The 22,983-nt window shown below is 41.9% G+C and overlaps 1 protein-coding gene across 2 annotated transcripts in view; it reads left to right on the forward strand.

Annotated features, from left to right (window-relative positions):
- PRMT3 (protein arginine methyltransferase 3) overlaps positions 1-6,930 on the forward strand; it is a 67,729-nt gene extending 60,799 nt beyond the window's left edge. For both annotated transcript variants that reach the window (XM_066629064.1, XM_066629072.1), the window contains exon 16: positions 6,725-6,930. In XM_066629064.1, the coding sequence (XP_066485161.1) occupies positions 6,725-6,834 (110 nt within the window). In that variant the 3' untranslated portion in view covers positions 6,835-6,930. The remainder of the gene's footprint in view (positions 1-6,724) is intronic.
- The last annotated feature ends 16,053 nt before the right edge of the window (positions 6,931-22,983 follow it).

Below are 22,983 nucleotides of genomic sequence, written 5' to 3' on the forward strand. Positions count from 1 at the left end.
CCTATGCCTTATAAAGCATTAAAAATGTCACTTCTGGTTTCTCCATGAGCCAGAAGTTGCATTATTTCAACCTCCAAGCTCAGTCTGAGCCTGGCAGAGGCCACAGACGGATGTCTGCAGCCTCTGCTGGGCTCACATGACCCACTGAAGGCAAAGGGAGTGGAGCTTCCCTTGGCTCTGGAAGGTGGGTGGGGCAGGTGTTCCCAGTATCCATGGTTTCAGGTAACCATGGAGGGTTCTGGAAAGGAATCCACGTGGATATGGGAGGTTTGCCTATGCCACCTTTCTCTGTTTAGACAGCATTCAGGGGTAGTATAAACCACCATTTTTCAGACCACTGAGCTTCAGTAGGCAGTCAATAAAATCTGGACATGTCCTCAAGATTGTTTTTGGATGGGCAATGGAATGCCAGGCTGTGACAAGCTGCAGTACGTGAAGGACAGAGTTGCTATTGAGCTGATTAGCCAAGCAGTGAGAGAAGCACGGGAGTGTTTGAGAAGGCCAGATGGCAAAGAACCAAAAACAAACTCACAGGTTCTCCTGCTTAGCTCTTCAGTCAGTATTGGCATCTCAACCATTAGTCCACACCTGTTGGGTGTAGGAGATATATTCTCTCCCACTACGAAAATGTAGCAAACTGTACCATACAGTCTAGCAAGATTCATTTTTCTTATGTATGTTACATATTTGGACAGACATACATTTTGCCAAATTAAATTTCAAGGAAGTATGTATGTTTGATTTAAATGAAGTGGAAGTAGGCTGCTAACCTGCTTTTTCCATAGGTCACTTTAGTTGACATCTCTTGCTTGCTGCACGTTAATAAATGAAAGCTCTTTTAAAATGTGCAGTGGCTTTTTGGTGGAGTGGGCTTAACATTTATAAAAATGAGTTGGCCATCAAGACAACTTGTGATGTTTCCTGTAAGGTTTCTGTTAACTAAGGTTCAATTACTCAAAAGAACAATCAGATTACAACCGTCTCCAGTAAGAGACACCTTTTTAGACCAGTGATTCTGGTTCCCAGTATTGTAATTGGCCTCTTTTGCTAAATTACTTAATTTGGGTCCCATCAGAATCTCTGCTTTTGTTGCTGCTTTCTGTAATAGCGTCTCAGTATCTCTGTAGTTCTCATGAAAATGCTACTTTTTCTACATTTATACTCTTTCTTGGGAAGGATTTTGACAAAAAAGGTACTGCAAAAATAAATCCTCAACATCCATACCAATTTAACCTTGGTTAAAGATAGTACACAAAGCAAGACTTATACTGCTTGCTTAAAGTATGGCAAGATTTATATGGAATGTAAGGTAGGTGGGTGGGGCCAAAAATAGTCAGAAGGATTAGTACCAGTTATGTACACAGTATGGACACAGTTTACATAATTAAGGGTGCAGTGCTAAACCCTTATGTCAATGCTTTCCAGCACTGGCATAGCGGTGCCAATGGGACATGTGCTGCATCCTGCAGTTGGGTGTCACTCACGGAAGCATCCTCAAAGTAAGGGAATGTTTTTTCCCTTACCTCAGAGCTGCATTGCCCTTATGTCAGTGCTGGAAAGCACTGACATAAGGGGTTAGGATTGTGTCCTAAACTGCATTCTGTACCTCTGCAATTTTGCATGAGTCTTCGTGGGCAGCCCATATATAGCATTGCACTGCCCAGAATGTACAACAGCAATGAGAAACATGATCCAGGAATGGATATGGTGATACATGATGGTGATGATCATCGTGTCCTGAAGCACCCAAGAGCACTCATCATGATTATGGGTTCATGTTCTAGCTGCCTTGGTGCCCTTCGGGGAGAAAGACTGGATATAAATTGAGTACATAAATAAGTATGAAAACCTTGTATTTGATAAATGATGAGCAGGAATCCAAAAAAGGATCCCAACTTGCTCACCTGCAAGTGCAAGGACCAAGGCTTCCTTGAGCTTAAGCCGTTTCTGCCCAACGTTGCATATATGCAACAAGGATCCAATATGTGCACCTGTGAACTGGGCTGAAATGGGTTAATTTATGGACTATGGGTACTTGCTGACTCTAGCCTCTGTGCAAACTTCTCTAGTTTAAGGAAGAGAGTATTGGGTCGGTGGGGGGGGGGCATCCTCTAGCATCCCTGCTGCATCTGCTGAGCATCAGCATCAATTTGGCCAAACAAATGAATCCTTTGTGTGTTGCAGAAAGGATCAGGCATTTTTCATCAGCCTATTGTATTTTTCCTATCCCACTTTCTTTCCCCATATTGTTTAAATGCTTTTTCATTTAGGCTCCAAGCAGGGAGCCTGCTATCTTCCTTCCTGATCTTCCCCAAAGTTCATGAGTCCTCCTGTCCCAGCAGACTCTGTGCCCAGATTTTGGGGCTGATGCATCTGGGTGGAGTGAACTTTGAAGGAGATATAGCAGGCTTCCCGGCAGAACAGCAAGCTCCAGTCGAGTTGGGGAGGCTTTTTGCAGCATGCAGCGGTGATCCAGTTTGAAGACTAATGGTTTAGACTTTTAATAAGCTAATTGCATTTTAAACCTTTGCCTACCCTAGACCATGTTCACAGATAATTCAGTGGATTGTCATTTGTTCACCATGCAGATGCTACTGTAAGTTTTATTTTTAATAAGAAATTCCACAATTTCCTGGGAGGGGTTTTTCCTTAGATGTCCTCCTCTACCTGGTCCCTGTAGCCTGGGGTGGTGGCAGCAGATGAAAGCTACCAAAGGTTTTTTTCTGTATTCCACTTTGGGTTCCGTAAAGGGAAGGCAGAGAGCAGGAACAGTGCAGACACACGAACCAGTAGTGGAAGTAGACTTCCCTTAGAGCACAATCCAAAATTGCAATTAAACCAGCACAAGTCCCTTGCACCGGCTTCCAGGTGTCATGAATAAGCTGTAAAGCACATTCCCATGGATGTGTACCAGCCTCCCTGCACTAGATCCATCCCTGGCATAGATAAGTTTGTGCTAAATATGGGTCAGCGGCATGGGGGTTTGGGAAAGGCGGGTGGCAGATAGGCTGGCCCGGGAGGGGTGTAGGACCGGCCTCCAGCACTTAGGCTGGATCCCAAATCTGCACCTGTGATTTAGCTGGCATAGCCCCATTGGTGGGTTGGGTTATTGCTCGTGGTGAGGGAACATGTCCCCTTACTAAGTTCCGCCAGGTCCACCTCTACCTTGCACTGGATACAGTGCAGGCCAGCTGGCCTGTCTGATTTAGCTCAGGTTGAGATTGGGCTGCCTGTCAGCCTCCCTTTTCCTGGGACTCAGTCTTTCCCCTTTCCCATACAGCATGTGATATCAGTTAAAAGATGTACAGGTTGCCATACAACCTTTGTTATTCAGAAGGTTTTTTTGTGTGTCTAGAAAGTGTATTGTATCATCTCAGGGTTGCTTGCCTCTACGGTTGAGTACTTATCTTTAAGGCTGCAGCCATGATTACATTCCCTAGGAAGTAAGTACCATTGAACTCGTTCCAGATTATCAGGACTTTGGCTGTATTTTACAAACTGAGATTTCTTAACTAGAGTAGTAGTAACTGCACTGCAGGAATGATATTAAAAAATGTGTCCGCAGTGGAGAGTGACGTGCAACAGAATGCTGTCGCTGTGCTTAATTTGTTCTCAATACCGGGCTGCATTGCTAAGTGACAGAAAGGAGCCATCTAATGCTTTCTAAACGGGATCTCTTTTGAAGGGCATTTTTGAAGGTAAATTCTTGACTGACATAAATATGCTCCACGGATCGGCTGCCACCTTATGAATACTCATTTTATTTTATTTTGCCAGATTTGTCTTTTACTCCAGTCTTCTACACTTTTGATTAAACTTTCCTTATTTTCTCTTGACTTTTAAATATTTTTATTCAACAGAAAAGCAGGCTTTTAATTTGTCAACTATTTATAATTTGTTAAATTAACTGTTTCAGGTTTAGTGTTTAAGAAGACTCTGCACTGACTTGTTTCCAAAAGGAAAAAAGTGTTAAGTTGAAATACTCGACCTGCACATAAACAAAATCCATTAGCAGTAAAACAGCACATGGTGCACTTTATGTTCTTGATAATGTCTTGCAGTGAAAATAAAACGTTGGTGGTTGGTTTCCATAGTGGCTTAACGGGTTGCAAACAGCAAAAGAGAAATGAAACAGCACAACCTAAACTTAAAAATAGCAAATTTTTGGTGAAGTTCACCTCTTGACTGAAAGGTAATCTCCATATTGGGAAACATGTGCAACTTAAGAAATATACCGTGAACTTGATGAATGTGTTTAGAAATACAATTCTTTTATAACTTGAAATCCAGAATTTGAAAGTACTCCAGAATAGGCTAAAATGCTGAGGACCATTTTACATAGTTAGGGATCCAGGATATGTTCTGTGTGTACTGTATAACCAGTGCTGGCCCATCCATGCAGCCACACTGGCAGCAGATTGCTAGGGGTCTGAAGGGGAAGCAGATTTGGGGTACCTTTCACCCTGAGCCTGCTGCTGCCACCTCCCTCCAATCTGCCGTTAATCCAAGCAGCACTACTGCTTCATGCTCACTTGAATACAAAGCCGATTGTTCCCCTCCTTATCACACTCCTTGAATGCTGCAATGTAATCTGGAAGTGTAAGTCTTCCCGTTTCTCTTACAGGTACAGTTGAAGGCACATGTGTGTGTCCTGGCTGTGCTCGTGTCACGTATTCAACCACACACATTCTTTTTTTGTATGTCTGGTTGTGAATTAGACCTTATAATCTCTATACTTGCAGTTAAATTCATTGTCTGCTTCTCTGTTGCCCTTTTTACTAGGCAGAAAACCTTAGTGTTCTCCAAGGGATGAGTGGCAAAACTGCAGCAGAATTATAATGAATTCAATCTCGATCAAACCACAGCATGACTTGTGCCTTGCTTGCATCCTATTGAGCATAGGTGATGCAGCTCAGTCTCTAAAAGCCTTCTCCTCAGCGTATAGGAGCAGTAGAGCTGTTGAAAGAGCATCAGTCATTTTATATCTACGTAGCAATGATTAATTGGTCTGATCTTCCTCTCTGTTATGATTACACAGCCATTGCTTTAGTTCAGCTACAGAAATGTCTGTGCACAAAAGAAGATTTAATGTGGTCCACTGAGGCACGAAAGAGCGAAGATCTGCTTCATGACAATGAATTAAACTGATTGTCTGGGTCGCTTAATGCAATTAACTTGGTTATAAATAACTGAGAGCTATTTTTAATGAAAAGTGTAGTAGGTTGTTATAAAAATGTTGTCTCTTAGAGCTTGCCTGAAGGTATTCATCGTTAGAACTGTTTAAGTGGCAAGTTTAATTCATTTTCATGCAATTAAACTAAGACAGTGTGTTTTGATGGGATCACCCCAAGGGTGGAACTATAAGTTGACAATGAAATCTACTTGGTCATATTTTTAGCAGTATAAAAATATGACCAAGTAGATTTCATTTTATTTACATTCTTTGCTCTCTGGCTCTTCTCTACTATTGCATATAAAATGTTTGTGAGAAGATGTTGAGCATATTAAGCCATTTCTGCCCAACATTGCATGTATGTAACAGGGATCAAATGTGTACACCTGTAGGCTGGACAGAAATGGGTTAAACTGTTTTGGATACTCATGTGAGACTTGAGCCCACTTTATTAAGACTAGCATTTTTAGTCGTTTTTTAAAAGCTATCTAAAAGTTAGATATTAAGAGTCAGCAGCATCCAAAAGATTTTGTATATTCTTGTAAAATGTGCTTTTATGAATAGATCTAAATTTCTCAAAGCGTTTTCATTTTTAAAAAAATCAGTTTTACTTCTGCACTTGGGTACAATTAGTCATACTCAACAAATATACACAACTATTATGAAAACTTCTCCAGTCATTTCATTTGGGTCCTGATGAGGATTGAGCCTATGGTCTTGGCTTTTGCTGAAAATGCTTACTAAACTTGAAGCTCTGCCAGCCACACTGTCTATCTGGCACAAAAGTATCTTTTTATATTGATACAGATGTTGAATGTGCTGCGCAGGGTAGTGTTCCATTTTAAGAAGTTTAGACAACCTTGTTTGTGGATTTATAAAGACCCCATCAAGACATTACAGAGAGTGCTACCTGAGGAACAGAACACTGTACTAAAACTTTTGTGCTGTGTTAAAGGGAGTCTTTTGAAAATACAAAAAAAAAGAAAAGAATTGGGTTAAATGTTGTGATACCGTAAAAGGTTTTTTTGGGGAGAAGGGACTGAGCAAGAGGGGTGATCAATCCAGAGGGTTGTACCTTTCAAAGAGTCAGAAGCAGTGAGGAGGAATGTAGCCACTTCGTTTCCTAACTGTTTTTTCCACTAGTCACATTGTTCCTTCTCAATTAATTAAATTAATAGAAACAACTCAGCAAATGCCAAATCAATATCTGCCATTATCCCCAAGTCATTGTGGGAGGAGGGGCAAATCAGTGGTGTTTTATCAAGTGGATGCCCAAAACTATGTACTATGTAATGAGGATTTCAAAGCTGTAATGAGAAGCTATTCAAGCCTCCTCATATTTGAAGAGCATGGAGTTGCAGAAGACTTGCATAAAAGTTCTATTAACTTTTTTCAGTGCAAAAGGGAACATCTATAAATCCTGTTTTTTTTAATGCAGGGTTAAATAAAACAGCTGGAACTGTGAATGCAAGTGTACCATCAATTAGGTTAAACAAAAATTGTATAGTGATTTAATAAAAGTTCCTCCATTTGTGCTTCTTGTTTTTCTAGGTGAAGAACTGAAAGGAAGGATAACAATACACAAAAACAGAAAAGATCCACGCTCCCTCATAATAACCCTTTCAATCAAAAATTTAAAGCAGACATACAGTCTCCAGTAAGCACAGTTGGACAACCAGTTTGGAGAGCCACATTTTTTTTAAAAATGTACCTATGTAACTATTTGCAGGTCTGAATAAAAGTGTTTTTGGTTTTAAGTTCAGTTACTTTTTTTAATAGTTGCACCAATAAGTGTTTATGGGTGTATGATATAGAACTGATGTGCTCTGCAGTCAATCTTCATTCAGTGTGAGAAAAATTTCTGGTAAATAGATGAATACATGAGAATGTCTCAAGAGCTATCTGTATGTTTCTCCTTTTTGTGTAATAATGGCATTGTTACTGAAAATATTTTCAAACTTCATTAAATAATCCTACAACTTTGGGTAGTATTTAGAAATATTTCTTCTTGAAGAAAATAGATTTAGAGCAGGGGTGTCAAACTCATTTCATACGGAGGGCCACATAGCATTCATGATGCATGCTGAGGGCTGAAAGTCATGTCATTAGGCAAGAAGTGATGTCATTAAACAGGTCATAACCAAAATAAACACTTTTTTCTCACTTAGGAACTCATTAACTGCAAATAACAAAAGAGAAACTATACGAATCTTGATCATATTTCACGATATGGGAGAGCCCAATTTTCATGTAGGTTGCCCTTTCAGCAGTAACACCTCAGCACTACTCAGCAGCTGAAAGCCTGAGGGCCATATAAAAAGCTTCCGCAGGCCGCATCTGGCCCCCGGGCCTTATGTTTGTCACCCCTGATTTAGAGTTTAGGCTAAAATGTCTTACATTTTGCTTGTTCTGGTGAGGACAGGACGCTTTGGGCATTCTTGCCTCCTTTGATGGACAAAAACCTTGATTTTTTTCTCAAAAGTTACTATTATGGAATATTTTTATAAATACAAATGAACAATAAACTTGGTTTTTTATAGTCCGACATCTTGAATTTTATTTACCTATTGTCTTATTGCCCAATCCTACAAGAGTCTTATGCTGCCTGAAGTTAGTTTTCTAGCAGTGATACTAAGTAAGTTCCTGTGCAGCTGTGACAAAAGGCAACCTGCCATTCAGAGCAATCAGGTTGCTCCTGCAAAAGGCAGCAGTGGCCAACCAGTGGTCCCTGTACCTTCCACAACACTGGTAAGTCAGTGCGGGGGGGTGAGGGAAGTGGGGAAGAGAATGCAGCAGAATGGAGGGACAGAATGAGGCTTGGAAGAAGGCAGTACCGGTGGCACCTGATCTGCCAATATCCTATCCCCCTTCTTGATCTGCCTTCCTGGGACCATTTGGACTTGTACCAGTTAAATCACCAGCACAAGTCCAAGTAGACCCATTCTGGCAGCAGACACTTATCCGCAGCTAAGGAAGCAAATGTTCCCTTACCTGGAGAAGTATGGGACTGCCCCTCCCCACAAGATATAGCATGTGCTCTTGTGGCATGGCTGCTGGAGAAGGGAAAGGGTTGGATTTGGGCTCAACTCATAGTTGAGTTGCTCTAGCTTCCGCCTTTTAGTCTATAGGTACAGAGCTGAGTTTTCACTTTCACTGTATTTCCTCTGCCTTTCTGAATTACTATATTTGACTGACTGCAAAACACAACATCTTCTCTTGATGTAGTCAGTCTTCAAAGAATGAGAATTTTGCAGTCCTGTTGCTCTGGAATTCTGTGGGGACAGGCTGTGGCTGTTGATAAAGAAAAGCTGCACATACTTAGGCACTATCCTTTATCATAATAACACACGTATTCCAAGATGGAGCCCTGACGTAATTTAAACTCCAACCCATCTGCCAAAGGCACTAATGTGGGGGGCAGGGGTGTCAGATTTATTACTGTGCCTAGATATCCAGTACTCCTACCACTTCCATTTTAGTAGTAGTTCAGTCACCCATCACATTAACACTATTCCTGTAAAACTGTCTTATCAGTTTTCATCATGAACACCAGTGCAGAGAAGGCTTCTGAGGGAAGGGACATTGATTTTTGACTTACACCTGGCTGCTTTGGTTCCTTAAAAGACAACCATAAAAGTAGGTACTTTGATTTTGTAAAGAAACCTGGATAATGTAGTATAGTACTGTGGAAGTTTAAGGTAAATTCTGTTATATTCTAGGACAGTGCTCTATCAATATTTTATCTAAAAGGCATGTGATCATTTGAGGGAATGTGCAGACTGCATAAGTTGTGTCTGGAGGGATAGGCAGAGGTATGAAATAAACCTAAATGTGCTTAAAACACCTAGGACATGTTACTTTCTTACCAGACTTCCACTAATCTGATCACCAAAGGTTACTGTCCCTAGTTTTCTTGCTGATGAGCCCTCAGGTCAGGCCAGGATTCCCAGTAGGCCTCATGACACTTAACTGTGAACCCTCTGTGAATTGCAGTGTAATCAGATGAGGTATCTTTATGTTCTTGTTGAGCTTTTGGAGCCCAGTGCAATAGGTCACCTCCATCCTAAAATCTGTGACATATGCAGTCCACTTAGGCAAGGGGAAGAGTAGATGATGACCAAATAATGGTTAACAGAGCCAAGCTGCAGCTTCAACACTCTTGTTAACATTAAGCATGTGCAAGGTGCAAAATCATTCTAGTGCCTTTTTATGAATTGGCTAAGTGAGAAGTGCAGAATCCATTCTGAATGTTAATTCCCAGCACCTGGAATTCTGTGGACCAGCGTGTTAAGAGACAATGAACTCCCAAACTTGGGATACAGGTCTTGCCTCGTTATCCACTGAGGTTCTGTTCTGGAACCCCCAGTGGATTTTTTTTAAAAAGTCAGTGGATACCAAATCAGTAGAAAAATAGCTTTAAAGACCCATTTCCAGGTATCTTGTTCCTCCATTATTGCTCCAGAATGCGTTAGTATAGATGCTATACCGCATTCAGCTACTGGATGGAATAAAATTATGGCTAAATGTGGTATAGCTTCTACTGATGCACTCTGGGCCACAATGGAGGAGCAAGAAACCTGAGAGTGGATATTTAAAGCTATCCTTAATCCTGAGAAGCTTGCAACTAGTGCAGTTTAACAGTGCGAAGTTAGGAAATTGGATTTTAGTGCATTTTTCCTTGTTACAAGGCACTTAACCCATTTCTGCCCAGCCCACAGGTGTACACATTTGAACCCTGTTGCATATATGCAAAGTTAGGCAGAAATGGCTTGAAGGTGGACCTCAAGTATCAGTAGTGAATCAAATCAGTGGATACCAAGGTCCCACCTGTACTTGTGTGATCACATGTGGCTACCAGCTATGCTTTAAAAGTGCTACTTCATATAAGCTAGGGCTTATTCTTTCAGGGTTTTTGGACCCCTTTTAAACCATCCAGCAGACAAATGCTTGTTTCTGGCAAATAAAGTTCCCCTAGTTCTCCTGCTCTCAAAACATACTTTCCTAGCTTGTCCCTAAACTCAATAACTTGGACCAGTGTGCAACAAAGGGCCCAATCCTATCCAACTTCCTGCACTGACACAGCCATGCCAATGGGGCATGTGCTGCATCCTATGATTTGGGGGGGGGGGGTAGTCATGAAGGTCTCCTCAAGGTAAGTAAAATTTCCCTTACCTTGGGGCTACATTGGCGCTGTAATGTTGGATAGGAGTGGGCCCTCAGGAACATAGTTATCTTTGAATAAATCCTTGCAAGCTGTACTAATATTTAAAAATAAGGTTTCAAAAATTAATCACATTGTTAAATAGCATGTTAATGGTGCAAAGCACCATAGGCTATTAAAGCTAATATTATTGTCATTAGCTGCTGTTAACTACAGTGTTTGTTCATTGTACTTGTTGAAGTTGATTTTGAGTTGCCTACTCTGAAAATGCCATTTATTGGTTAGTAATTTCAGTAGTTGTCAAAGATGTAACATTGTTATATATACATAGATAGCCAGACTTATAACTGTGAAAAGCATACTGCGTTCTCCTCCTGTCTGGTAGTGTTTGGGTTGGTTCTTAATGGCAAATATTTAAATGTATTTTTCATGAAGGAATGACTTGCTGTGAGAGTTGGTGCAGTGGTTAGAGGTTGTGTGCATGTGTGTGTGGGAGGGGGGGTTTGTTTGTTTTCTTCCCTAGAACCAGGCAGACCCAAGTTCAAGGCCCTGCTTGACCTTGTATTGGAATTGCAGAAGATATTGCAATGAGATAGGATATGGTGTCATCAAGCGGCCCTTTGCTCTGGGGAACACAGCCTGGGGTTTCAGCAAAGGGTGTGCTGCACAGCTGCAGCCACTAGAGGCAGCCAGGTCATTACAGGGATAAAAGTAGCACCTGGAGCAATGAGAGTTTGTGGGTTGTAGTTGGAGAGAGAGAGTGGAGGAGGGAGAGGAGACTTGCTGGCTTATTGAACTGACTTTCTGGTACACTAACTTGTGGACTGGCAGGCAAACAACAAACTGGCACACTGAGTGACAGATTGGAGGACTTAGAATGAACTGGCACACTGACTGATGGATTAACTAATGGACTAACCAAACAGAGACTGCTGAGTGGTGGAGAGCTGGGGTGGTGCTGCTACGGCCGGTTCAAGAACTGCTGCTTCTTGAACTGGGAGGAGGGATCTCAAGAAGGTTGTGGATCCCGTTGCATACCTTGGACCTATTCATCTGGAGCAATCGCCATGGCCTGCTGTCACCTTGCTGTCTCGCTGAGAGAGAGTCCACAGGCTGAGTGAAAAGTCAGATTGTTCTGACAGCCATGCTGCTTCCACGAGAGGTACAGTCCAACAGAACACGGGTCCCGCTTGTCTTGCCGTCCGAGCCAAAGTTTCTAGGGATGCGAGGTGGCTCAACTTGTGTCCACAGATGGATGCTTGAGGTGTCTTTTTATTTCTTTCCCCGCCTAGCTACTAAGACATCAAGCACACAAGATAATGCTGAGCATTCATGATTTCTGAGGGTACCAAGAGCTAAACACATTTAAAAAAAACTTTAAGAAAAACCATAACTCTGTCTTGCTTGGAGGTCTGTTGGTTTTAGCTATAGAGTTCATAGAGAAATGTTTCTTGATGCAAAAACTTCTCCTTCTGCTCACTGCATCTCAGATTGCCTTCCTTGGAACAGAATACATGAGGTAGACTTGTTGGGATTACATTTACATGCATAAGGTGTATAGAGATTGTGACGAGAGAGAGAGAAGAGAAAAAAACTGATTTTGAAATTTATTATCACCCAATTTGTGCTGCGTACCAGATTAGCATTGGATAGCCAATTTCTCTATAAACTGGACTTGACTGAGAATCAGAAGGGCTGATAAACATTCTGAGTCTCGCACTGTCCATCAGTTAAAGTGTCTGTTGTGGGTGACATACAAAGTGAGGTGTTATTTGTAAATAAACGAAATAAATTATCATGAAAAGCCTTCTACTATAGAAGGAAATACTTCATTAGTATTAAAAAATATATATAGGCTCATTGCTCAGCTTCTGTAAAGGAATTTGAGATTTAAGTGAATTTTGTCCTTTGGAGGACATTTGTCCTTTGGAGGACATGTCCTCGTACTTTCCCTTTGTCCTTACTTGCTGTTGAGATTAAAAAAAATTAAAACAAAAGATAGCCTTTGCTAAGTTAGGCATTGGAGGTTTTGCTTTAAGTTGCTGGAACAAAAAAAATTAAAAACACAAAAGATTGCTACTAGTTTGCACTCTGTGCATGCTCTGAAGCACCAAGATTAGGAGGGTTCCTCCTGCTTTCCTTTTCATTAGGAACAATGCATTGGCTTCTTGCATTGCTTACATAAGACCTAGAAAGTTTCAAGGAAACATAAAGTTATTAGTAAAACTTTTGTTGCTGGCACAGTGGCAGGGAGTTCCAAAGGCCACTATAATCTAAACTTTTAGCATCAAAGAAGAAAAAAAAATGTTAATAGGTTTTAAAATGCATTTTACACACACATGGTTCAGTCCTTGTTCCAAAGATAATGTCTTCTTTGGGGTGGAAATCTTCCACTCCCTACTGTTCCTTTTTCCCTAATTCTAGGCTTGAAAGTTATTTCTGCTTTAGCTTCTTGGCTGATGGAAGAGATAACTGAAGACTGTTCTCTTCCTTGTCCTACTTTGGCAGCCATGTGTCCTACTTCAGCAGCCATGACTACTGGAGCTTTCCTATTATATTTTCTAATGGCTGCAGTTTTTTGCCTGTTCAAAACATCAGTAAAATCTTGTCCTAAAAGAAAGGATGTGGGCGTGTCTGAATGTACAGCCACAACACGTGTACCTTTCCATCCTTTAAATTCTAAATGCACCTTTGCTTTAGGTACAGAAATCTCTGGACTTTCATAAGGTTTTACCCTAAATGTTTCTCCAGGTAAAATCTGACATGCTTTCACTAAGTTTCTATGAATTGAGGTCAGTCTGGCTCCAGAATCTATGTGTCCACATATCTTTTTTCCATTAATAGTAAAAAAAAACTTGATTTTTGCTAGGAGGGGGCTTGGAAGTGCAAGCACTGAAGAACATCATGGGGAAAACTGGTTCTGAGGCAGATGGCTCTACCTGTTGAACTGCTGCTACAGGCTCATTGCTATAGCTCACTGCTACAGGCTCATTGCTATAGCTCATTGCTACAGGCTCAGGAGTTTTGGGCCTGTATTCTGTTGCTAATTCCATTAACTCTTGCAGACTAGCTCTGTCCCAAAACTCTGTAGGAACTCTTCTCTCTGCTAGGTCTTTCCTGAGGTAAGCTTTAAATTCCTCTATTTCCTTTTCTTCAGGAGAGTTGTTTATTTCCATGCCCTGATTCTGACTGTAAAATGGATTGAAATCCTGGTTCCCATTTCTCTCCCAATTTTGACTATCATTTTCATATGGGGAGTGAGGGCTATAATTAGAGAAGGCTACTGCCTGGATTGGTTCCTCTTGGATCTCCTCTTGTTCATGTGTTGCAAACCCTGTTCCAGTAACTCTCATCAATTCAGATACTTGAGCAAGCTTAAGTTGCAGTCTAGCGTAGGTCAGATGGGCAGTATTGATTAGGCCAAGATGAATTTTAGTTTGCTTATTTAAAGCATCATAAACTCCAGATATGAAATCTGGTCTATCGAAGTCATACTGGCCCCCTACCTGAGGAACTGCACCAACTAGCTGGTCCATTAATTTCCTTTCTAAGAAAGCAGCTGGGCTCTCATTTTCATATTGTTCAGTGTTACAGTAGATTTTTATCATTGAGGTGTCTGGTACCAAGGTGTACCAGACGAACCTTATCCAAGGGAGCATTTCTAAACTACGCAGATCCTGAGCAGCCACAAGACTATCCAAAGCTGCACTGTCTTGACCCTTTGCACATTTTTGTGCTAGGGGAGTGAGGTCTACACCTGTTAACTGGGGATAGCACCTGTGAACTTTGAACATCCAGTCAAGTCAACATACCAGTCAAAAGTACCCAGTTCTCTGGCAACAGCTTCTAATTCTAAGGGTATCCATAGGGCATATACTAGTTCCCTGGTGACGTTATTATTAGCCACTATTTCCCTTGTGGTAACGGGATTAACTGGGCACTGTGTCTCTCCTTCCCATTGAGGTTTAAATGGAGACGCAGGCACTGCATCAGAGGGCAAAGTTTGCTCTGATTCAAAGATTTCTTTGGCTCCATTCCCATAGACTGCTGCAATTGCTGCTTTATTAGAGCCTGCAATTGCTGAATTTAGAGCCTCTTTTACTTGCTGTATTTCCTTCTGGCAACTCACAAGAAGTTGTAAGTTCTGGTCTACAGCTTGTTCGTTTTGTTGGGCCTGGGTCATGAGTTTTAACACTAAATTTCTGGTCTGTTCTAGATCCTCTTTTAGTTTACTATTCTCCATGTTCATTTGTGAAATGTTGTAACTGCCTGTTCAGATCAGTTATCCTAGCCTCTTTCTCTGCTATCTGGGCATCTTTTATTTCTATGCTTTTCTGGAAGGTCAAAATACCATTCCACAAAGCATGTGCAAAAACAGCATCCTTCTTATTTCCTTTTGGTCTGTAAAATTTTTTATATTCCTCACAAAGATCAACCATTTTTCCACAAATATCATTGCTTTCAAAGCAGCCGAATTTCCATGGACTGTCCTTTTTTTTCTAACCATTTCTCTAGACAATTAACTCTGGAACTTGTGTACAAGTTCTGGGTTTCTTTAGCTTCTGCTTCATTCATTTTCATTGTTTTGTTTTTCCCTCTCATATTTTGCTTGCTAATTGCTTCAGTTAAGAGCACTCTGGGAAGGAATTCTTATTGAGGCTTGCTCAATAAGGAGCAAACAACTGACTCCTTTTAGCAGGATCAAGAGCAAAAAGACGAATACTGGAGGGTCTGATTCTTGCAGACTGTTAACCAGAGCCACGGGTGTAAAATTTTCCCTGGTCTGCATTCAGGTACTTCACCCAACTCCAAAAATCACTGTGAGTCTAGCGTTTCTCAAATCTATGCTCCTACTCCCTATGCTTTCTTCCTTTAACATTCAGCAAGGTTTTTTTCCTAGCATCTCCAAAAGGATATTCAGTGATTGACTTAAACAATAAAGACATTTCCAGTGTCTCTAGAGAAAAATGAGTCTTCCCAGACTGACAAACAACATGAGAAATGAGTGAGCTTAAGATTTGACTCCTTTTGTGGCCTGAAAGAGAAGTTTTAGGCCTGCATTTTAGTCCAAAATACATAACTAGATATAAAAACACAACTTGGAAGGGAAAAGGGGATTTTCACGTAACACCTTCTGGTGCTGGGGTTCAGCTATCTCTCAAACTAACCAGCCTCCACAAGACAGGTGAATCTAAAATGGACAGGTGAACACTAATTTTTTTTGGGGGGCGGGGGGGGGGGAACAACCCATGTATGCTGCCCAGAGCGCCTTGGAAAGACTACATACTAAAAATGTGAAAAAATTTTCTCTCTTCCACCACATGGTCAACATCTTGCAATCGGTTATACAGAAATTGTTGGGTCAAATTTTACATTTAGTTGGCTTCTCATGTATAACCAATCATATGGTTAGAGCAGGGGTGTCAAACTTGTTTCATAGCAAGGGCCAAATAGCATTCACGATGCCTGCTGAGGGCTGGAAGTGATGTCATTAGGCAGGAAGTGATGTCATTAAACAGGTCATAACCAAAAATAAGCACTTTTTCTAACTTAGGAACTCATTAGCTGCAAATGACAAAGATAAAATATGCAAATCTTGATCATATTTCAAGATAAGGGAGAGCCCAATTTTCATGTGGGCTGCCCTTTCAGCAGTAGCACCTCAGCACTGCTCAGCAGCTGAGATCCTGTGAGTCAGATAAAAAGCTTTTGTGGGCCGGCATCTGGCCCCCGGGCCTTAGGTTGGACACCCCTGGGTTAGAGTCTCCCAAAGAACATGAGTCTTAGGATGGATTTGGAAGACTGGACACACTGTCACATGTATGGTGTGCTCAGGTAGGTAGAATGTCTGGCTGCTTGAGGAAACAAGACCATGGCCTTCTGTAGAACTTCTCTAAAACTAAACTATATCAGTTTTGAACTAGAAACTGGAACTTTCAAATAAATAAAGGGAAATTTTCCTTATAGCATACTACCAGACTTCTGAATGTGTAACCAACTGAACTGTAAAATGGAGCCTAGCATAGTCACCAGAGAAGAAAAGGAGAGTCATTAATAAAGTAGCTGCTCCAGGCTTTTTTTATTGAGAAATGAACCCGCCTGCTGCGGTCCTTAATAGAGTTTTGTTTTTCAGATGCACACCTTTCTGTTACCCTTTTTATTTTTGGACATGCTGTTTTGGCTTAATGAGATGCAGAGCCTATGATTCAGGGAGGGAAAAGTCTTCAATCTTAAAACAGACACTATTGTAAAGGGTACAGGAGTCCGCAGAGACATTACAGATTGTTTTATGAAATGACTGTGCTTGCTTCTTTCAATCCATCTAAAAGAGAGTCCCTTCTTTTTGTGTTTTTTGTGGAAGTAAGTTGCAGTGGTATAAAATGCATGTATTTCTGAAGAAATGAGACTTTTAAGATTTTTACTTGTGGGAGGATAAAGTTCAGATCTGAGGCTCAGGCCTTTTGCTCCTTTTCCCTCACTATGGATATGAGGTATCTAGTGAACTAGGAGAGAGCCGTTTAAGCTCACAGTCTCTTCACAGTTTCAGCCAAGGTTGCATCATAGCAAAGGGAAAAGAATTATTTAAGACAAGATCCCCAGGCTTTCCATTGCTGGGCCACATCACTCAGCTTTGCACTTATGATGGGCCAGAATGGGTCAGTTATGGGAAATATTTTGTACATAACCCTAAGAACTTTTGCAATTGGAGAAATGTATTTGTCAGGGTTGGAGTTTAACCCAGACAGAATTTGCAGGCCTGAATGAGGCAGGGCCCAAATGTATTTTGGCCCTGCCTTATTCAGGCCTGCAAATTCTGTGTATGTGTACTGTGTATGTGACTGATGCAATCACTTGGCTGATGCAGTTTCTGGGATGAGGTCATGCATTACAAGACAGGATGAGGTAAGACGATGATGCAATTCCCATTCTGATTGGCTCACAAGTCCTTATCAGCAAGGCTTTGAAAGCCATCATTTGTGGGTCGTTGGTGGTAGCGGAAAGTCGTGTGTGGTGGTGGTATTTGCTGTGTCCTCTTTACTGTGCTGCAAGTGACTTCTCTATGCTTGTCTTGCTGCTGCTGTTGTAATTATTTGTAAATACAGAGTAGGTGGTGGTGGATATCTGCCATGTCTGTTTATTTTCTCCTGGGTTGCAAGCTCCATCTTTGGAAGCCACATTCCATTACTCTGTCTGATAAGGAGCTCTCCTTGACAGTATTTGCAAAATATTCATATATGGTAGGGCTGCCTCTCTCTCTCTCACATATACGTGGAGTTGGACTCTCAACAAGAGTGACACAGCCCACTCACTCACTGTAGCAGATGGAAGAAGGTGTGTGGTGGTGAATGGGGACAGCATAGGAAGGAGAGGGGGGCATGTAATTACAGTGCCATTGACCTTTGCATACTGGTATTGTGGTGGATTTGATCCACAAGGCATGTGGTGTTGGCCTGGATTTGATCCACAGGGCCCTCTCTGACCACATGTTGGTATGGCAAGATGTCAAAATGTTTAATACGTAGAAAGGTTAGGTTCTTGATTTTCAAATGTTACATGATTTATGCTATGAGTTGACAAACCTAATGGCACTATGCCATGATAAACATAACAGAGTACTCCAGTAAGTTAAAAAGCTATATTATGAGCTTTTTATGTCATGATTTATATTATGTCATGATGCTTTTTATCTTAAGATGACTGAAATTATTTAGTTAAATACTTTCAACCATCTTAAGATAAAAGCATGACATGAAACTAGCTACACTAGCACAAAAGTGCTAGTGCCATGGAATGATCACAGCATTGTTTTGGACTTTCATTGCTGCTGTTGCAGTGGGTAACCAAAGCAAACACAAGCCTCTTAATGGAGCCAATACAAATTAAAGAAGAATAAAAATTACTCAACAAGTTAATTTGATTTTCCACTTGGGTACGACTCAAAATCCCATGGAAATGCGTATTATGTAGTGGAAGAATGCTCCAGAGGCAGTAATGGTGTTAGTGCACCTAGACAACTGTGTACAGAAAAATGGTTTCCAATTTGTTATTGTGGCTCCACCATTATTCAGATATTGGCTTCTATTTCTATTGTGGGTCTTTATGCTACCTTGTGTAGCTATTTCCACTGATCTTATATTTTTGAAAGATTTTTTTGTTCTTTTTACCAGTTGTTAACAACAACTGCTGAGATGGCTCCCAGTGAATGCATTTACTGCAGATTTATGGAATTGTCTAGCTTTTAATTCACAACTTTGAATTGTCAAGCATGGCTGAGAGAGAGAGAGCAGAAGGTAAGAATTAACAGATAGCTGACAGCATGATAATCATGGACTTTGCACCAAGGCACCCTCTTACCTTATTCCTTTTCCAAGAGGGACCAGGCAAATACTCTCTCCCAAGTGAAAAACTCCAGATTTTCCAATCGCATTACTATCTCCGCTTTCTGATGTTGCCTCTCCAGTTGTCGCAGATGTCACAGAGTAGGAAGTGCACAGACTTGCATTCTGCTAGGCACTTGGAGTATTATTGTATAAAATGTTATTTTGTGGGACACACCCATTGTGATTATGGACAGAAATTGGGCCATAGCTGTGAGGCATGAACTGTAATGCTCACCATGATTGTTGAAGTTAAGGTTAGCATACAATTGAGCTCCTACTAAACTTCTGAGTTTTGCAAAAAACATAGTAAGAGGTGAGTGAGGTGAGCAAGAGTTTCTTAATAGAATTGACCTTTGTCCTATCACTGGTGATCTTTGACCCGCTGTCTACTCAACTGGGAAATTGGATTGGGGAAGGGCACAGGGGTAGGACTTCAGTGTTCGGAAGCTCTAGCAAAAGTGTACATCCTTGCATGAGGGAATTTTATTTCTGCAGAAGAAACAAGATAATCCATCACCTTTTCTTAAAAACCAAAAATAAACTTCTACACCTTTCATACACTTGATCTTCCAAAATGACTACAAACTCCACTGCTTACTATTCTCTCAGCATGGGTGGCACATGATGTGGATTTTAAATGGCTTTCAAGCACTGCCTTTAAAATAGTCTATTGATGCTTATCTTCTCAGCTCCAGGCTAGGGTAACAAAGATGTGCTTGTGTTTTTTCTATATCTAGCCTTCCTGTGCCTCAGGGCTTGTGATGGATGATAGCATTTCCCTGACTTGTTCATATGTCCTTGAGAAAGAAGCCCAATTTGGCCTGAGGGAACACCCCCCCCCCCCCATTGCCACTACTAAATGTCCATGGTGGAGTTGGGATTTCAGAGTTCAGTGCATTCTAGCCCAAGGCCTATACGGAAGATAAGTGGATAGAATATGAAACGTTACCAATGGGAAATAGTTAACAATCACATTACATTTTTCCTTTCTCTTAAGATCACTACATAAAAACACATGAGGTTACACATGAGGAGAAATCACTGGAGGCTTGTGGTTATGCAGTTTATTTACAAATATACAAGTTAAGCATAGGTAGACACAAGCAGCATATGCTTTCCTGCGAGGTAGCAGACCTGCCATTTTGCATAAAATCCCCAGCAGGAGAACCCTTGTTTCCCCCAGCTGCCTTCCAATTGGCAATTTCTCTCTCACACACACACACAGTCTCTACCTGACAATAGTCCTTATGGGACAGCATTGGTTCGGAAAACAGTGACAGCTTACAGTCAAGAGAGGAAAGATATAGATCAGTGGTTCCCAAACTGCGGGTCACAACCCAATTTTGGGTGGGTCGCGAAATGGGCAAGCTAATAGCTGACAAGGAAAATATATTGAGCCCTATGGAAAGTGAAACTGGGCCACAAGTGTGCATTTACTTGCAAGCAGGCCACCATGCCTTGGCTCTTATCAAAGGCCAGGTGAAGGGGAACACAGGCTGCCAGAATGACTCCACAAATGCTTCAGAAGGCAGGATCCCCCCCATTGCAAAAGGATGAAGACAAAGGCTTGAGGAGCTGGGAAAGTGAAACTTTTGTTGTTGTTATTTAGAATCATAAAGTTAGGTTCATTTTACAAAGTGGGCCCCGGTACTAAAAAGTTCAGGAACCACTGATCTAGATAACTCTTAACTTCCATTAAGAAAACACAGTTCCTGGACTATTATCCAGGAATCTGCCTAATAAAAGAAATGGCTGGCAGCCAATCATTACAATATTTGTGTTATGATGTGAGAACGGGGTCTTATTTGTTTGGCAACTAATGTGTTAGTGCACACCAAGCTGCTCCTCTCTGGATTCCTGTATTCCCTTTGAGAAAGCATGATTTTCAGGCAAGATAGCAGGAAAGGATTCCAGTCAAGAAGTGTGGGTGTATCTAGTACAATTTTGATAGAATAATGCACTACCAAGATTAATTGGAGCCCAGACCTATTTCGCTTCCATACATCAGATATTTTTGGAACATGAGCCGAGTGGAATTGACTGGGTAGGCCAGCATGTCTGTAAAATATATTACTATTATTGTAACTGACTTTTTCCTGAGACAATGCCAGAGATCAGGATTTGATTTTTTTTAAAGCAAGAAATTGTAGAACTGGTGCTGTAATCCCCAATCTATATCAGTACCATGGCATGTGTGGGGGTGGGTTAGTTGGTCCCTTGGTCCCATGCTACTCGCCTGATGATAATCCACTGCCCCAAAACTATTTCTCCCCAGAAATAGAGCCACCCAGAGTGTGCCACCTTCCCTTTCTGGGCAAAGAGCAGCTTGAAGGAAGGGTTTTCAGAGTTCTGTGTAAACCGCTGTGTGAAGCACTCTGTTGAAAAGCAGTGTATAAATATTCATATTGTAATATAATCGTTCAGTACTAGCCTTCCCCATACTCTGCAATCCAATTCTAGGTTAAGACCCCTTGAGCCCAGATGGAACTGTAGGATATGCTCAATTATAGGATGTCCAGACGCTCCAGCCTTCCCAGCATCAAGATCACACGCAGTTATCAGGGTGCTGCCTGCGACACTGACCACTCCCTGGTGTGCAGCAGAGTGAAACTGCAAACAAAGCGACTGTATCACACGAAAAAGGAAGGAAGACCTCGCATTGATACCAGCAAGACCCGGGATCAGGGAAAAGTGGAGGAATTTGCACGAGCGCTTGAGGAATCTCTTCCAGGCCCGGCCGACACAAATGCATCCAACAGATGGGAACATTTCAAGAATACTGTTTACAACACCACCTTGTCCATATTCGGCAAGAAGACCAACAAGGCGGCAGACTGGTTTGAAGCCCACTCTGAGGAGTTGACACCAGTCATTGAGGAAAAGAGGAGAGCTCAAACAGCATACAAGGCCTGTCCTAGTGAGCGCAACCTGCAGGTCCTCCGAGCTGCTCGCAGCAAAATCCAACAGACTGCCAGGAGATGTGCTAACGACTACTGGCTCCAGCTCTGTTCCGAGATACAGATAGCAGCTGACACGGGCAACATCAAGGGGATGTATGATGGTATCAAGCAGGCCCTAGGTCCAACACAGAAGAAAATTGCCCCTCTGAAGTCTGCCGCAGGCAAGGTCATCCAGGATCTGGCGCAGCAGATGGAATGCTGGGTGCAGCACTACTCTGAGCTATATTCCAGAGGAAATCTAGTCACCGAAGAAGAACTGAACAACATTGAGTGCCTGCCTGTGCTGGAAGAGCTTGACAGTGAACCAACCCTAGAAGAACTTCACGTGGCCCTGGACTCCCTTGCCTTTGGCAAGGCACCTGGAAAAGACAGCATCCCTGCTGAAGTCCTAAAGTGCTGCAAAGAGATCATCATCACTGAACTGCATGAAATCCTCTGTCTTTGCTGGAGAGAAGGTGGAGTACCTCAAGACATGAGGAATGCAAACATCATCACGCTGTACAAGAACAAAGGTGACAGGGGTGACTGCAACAACTACCGCGGCATCTCTCTCCTTACCGTTGTAGGAAAGCTGTTTGCCCGAGTTGCACTAAAGAGGCTCCAGGTACTTGCAGAGAGCATCTATCCAGAATTGCAGTGTGGATTCCGAGCCAACAGGTCCACCACTGATATGGTATTCTCCCTTAGACAACTGCAGGAGAAATGCAGGGAGCAATGACAGCCACTCTTTATAGCCTTCATAGATCTCACAAAGGCTTTCGAACTGGTCAGCAGAGGTGGCCTCTTCAAGATTCTCCCCAAGATTGGATGTCCACCCAGGCTCCTCAGCATCATCAGATCTTTCCACAAGGACATGAAGGGCACTGTTGTCTTCGATGACTCCACATCAGACCCCTTTGACATCCAAAGCAGAGCGAAGCAGGGCTGTGTTCTTGCGCCAACCTTGTTTGGGATTTTCTTCGCTGTCCTGCTGAAGCATACCTTTGGAACTGCAACAGAAGGCATCTATCTCCAGACCAGATCAGACGGAAAGCTCTTCAACCTCTCCAGACTGAGAGCAAAGTCCAGCTGAAATGTCTGCGTGACTTTCTCTTTGCCGACAATGCAGCTGTCACTACCCACTCTGCCAAAGATCTCCAGCAGCTCATGGATCGTTTTAGCAAGGCCTGCCAAGATTTTGGACTGACGATCAGCCTGAAGAAAACACAGGTCATGGTTCAGGATGTGGACTCACCTCCCTGCATTACAATCTCTTCGCATGAACTGGAGGTTGTCCATGACTTTGTGTACCTTGGCTCAAAGATCTCC

The sequence above is a fragment of the Tiliqua scincoides genome, chromosome 1 (genome assembly GCF_035046505.1).
Source record: "Tiliqua scincoides isolate rTilSci1 chromosome 1, rTilSci1.hap2, whole genome shotgun sequence".
Classification (NCBI taxonomy): Eukaryota; Metazoa; Chordata; class Lepidosauria; order Squamata; family Scincidae; genus Tiliqua; species Tiliqua scincoides.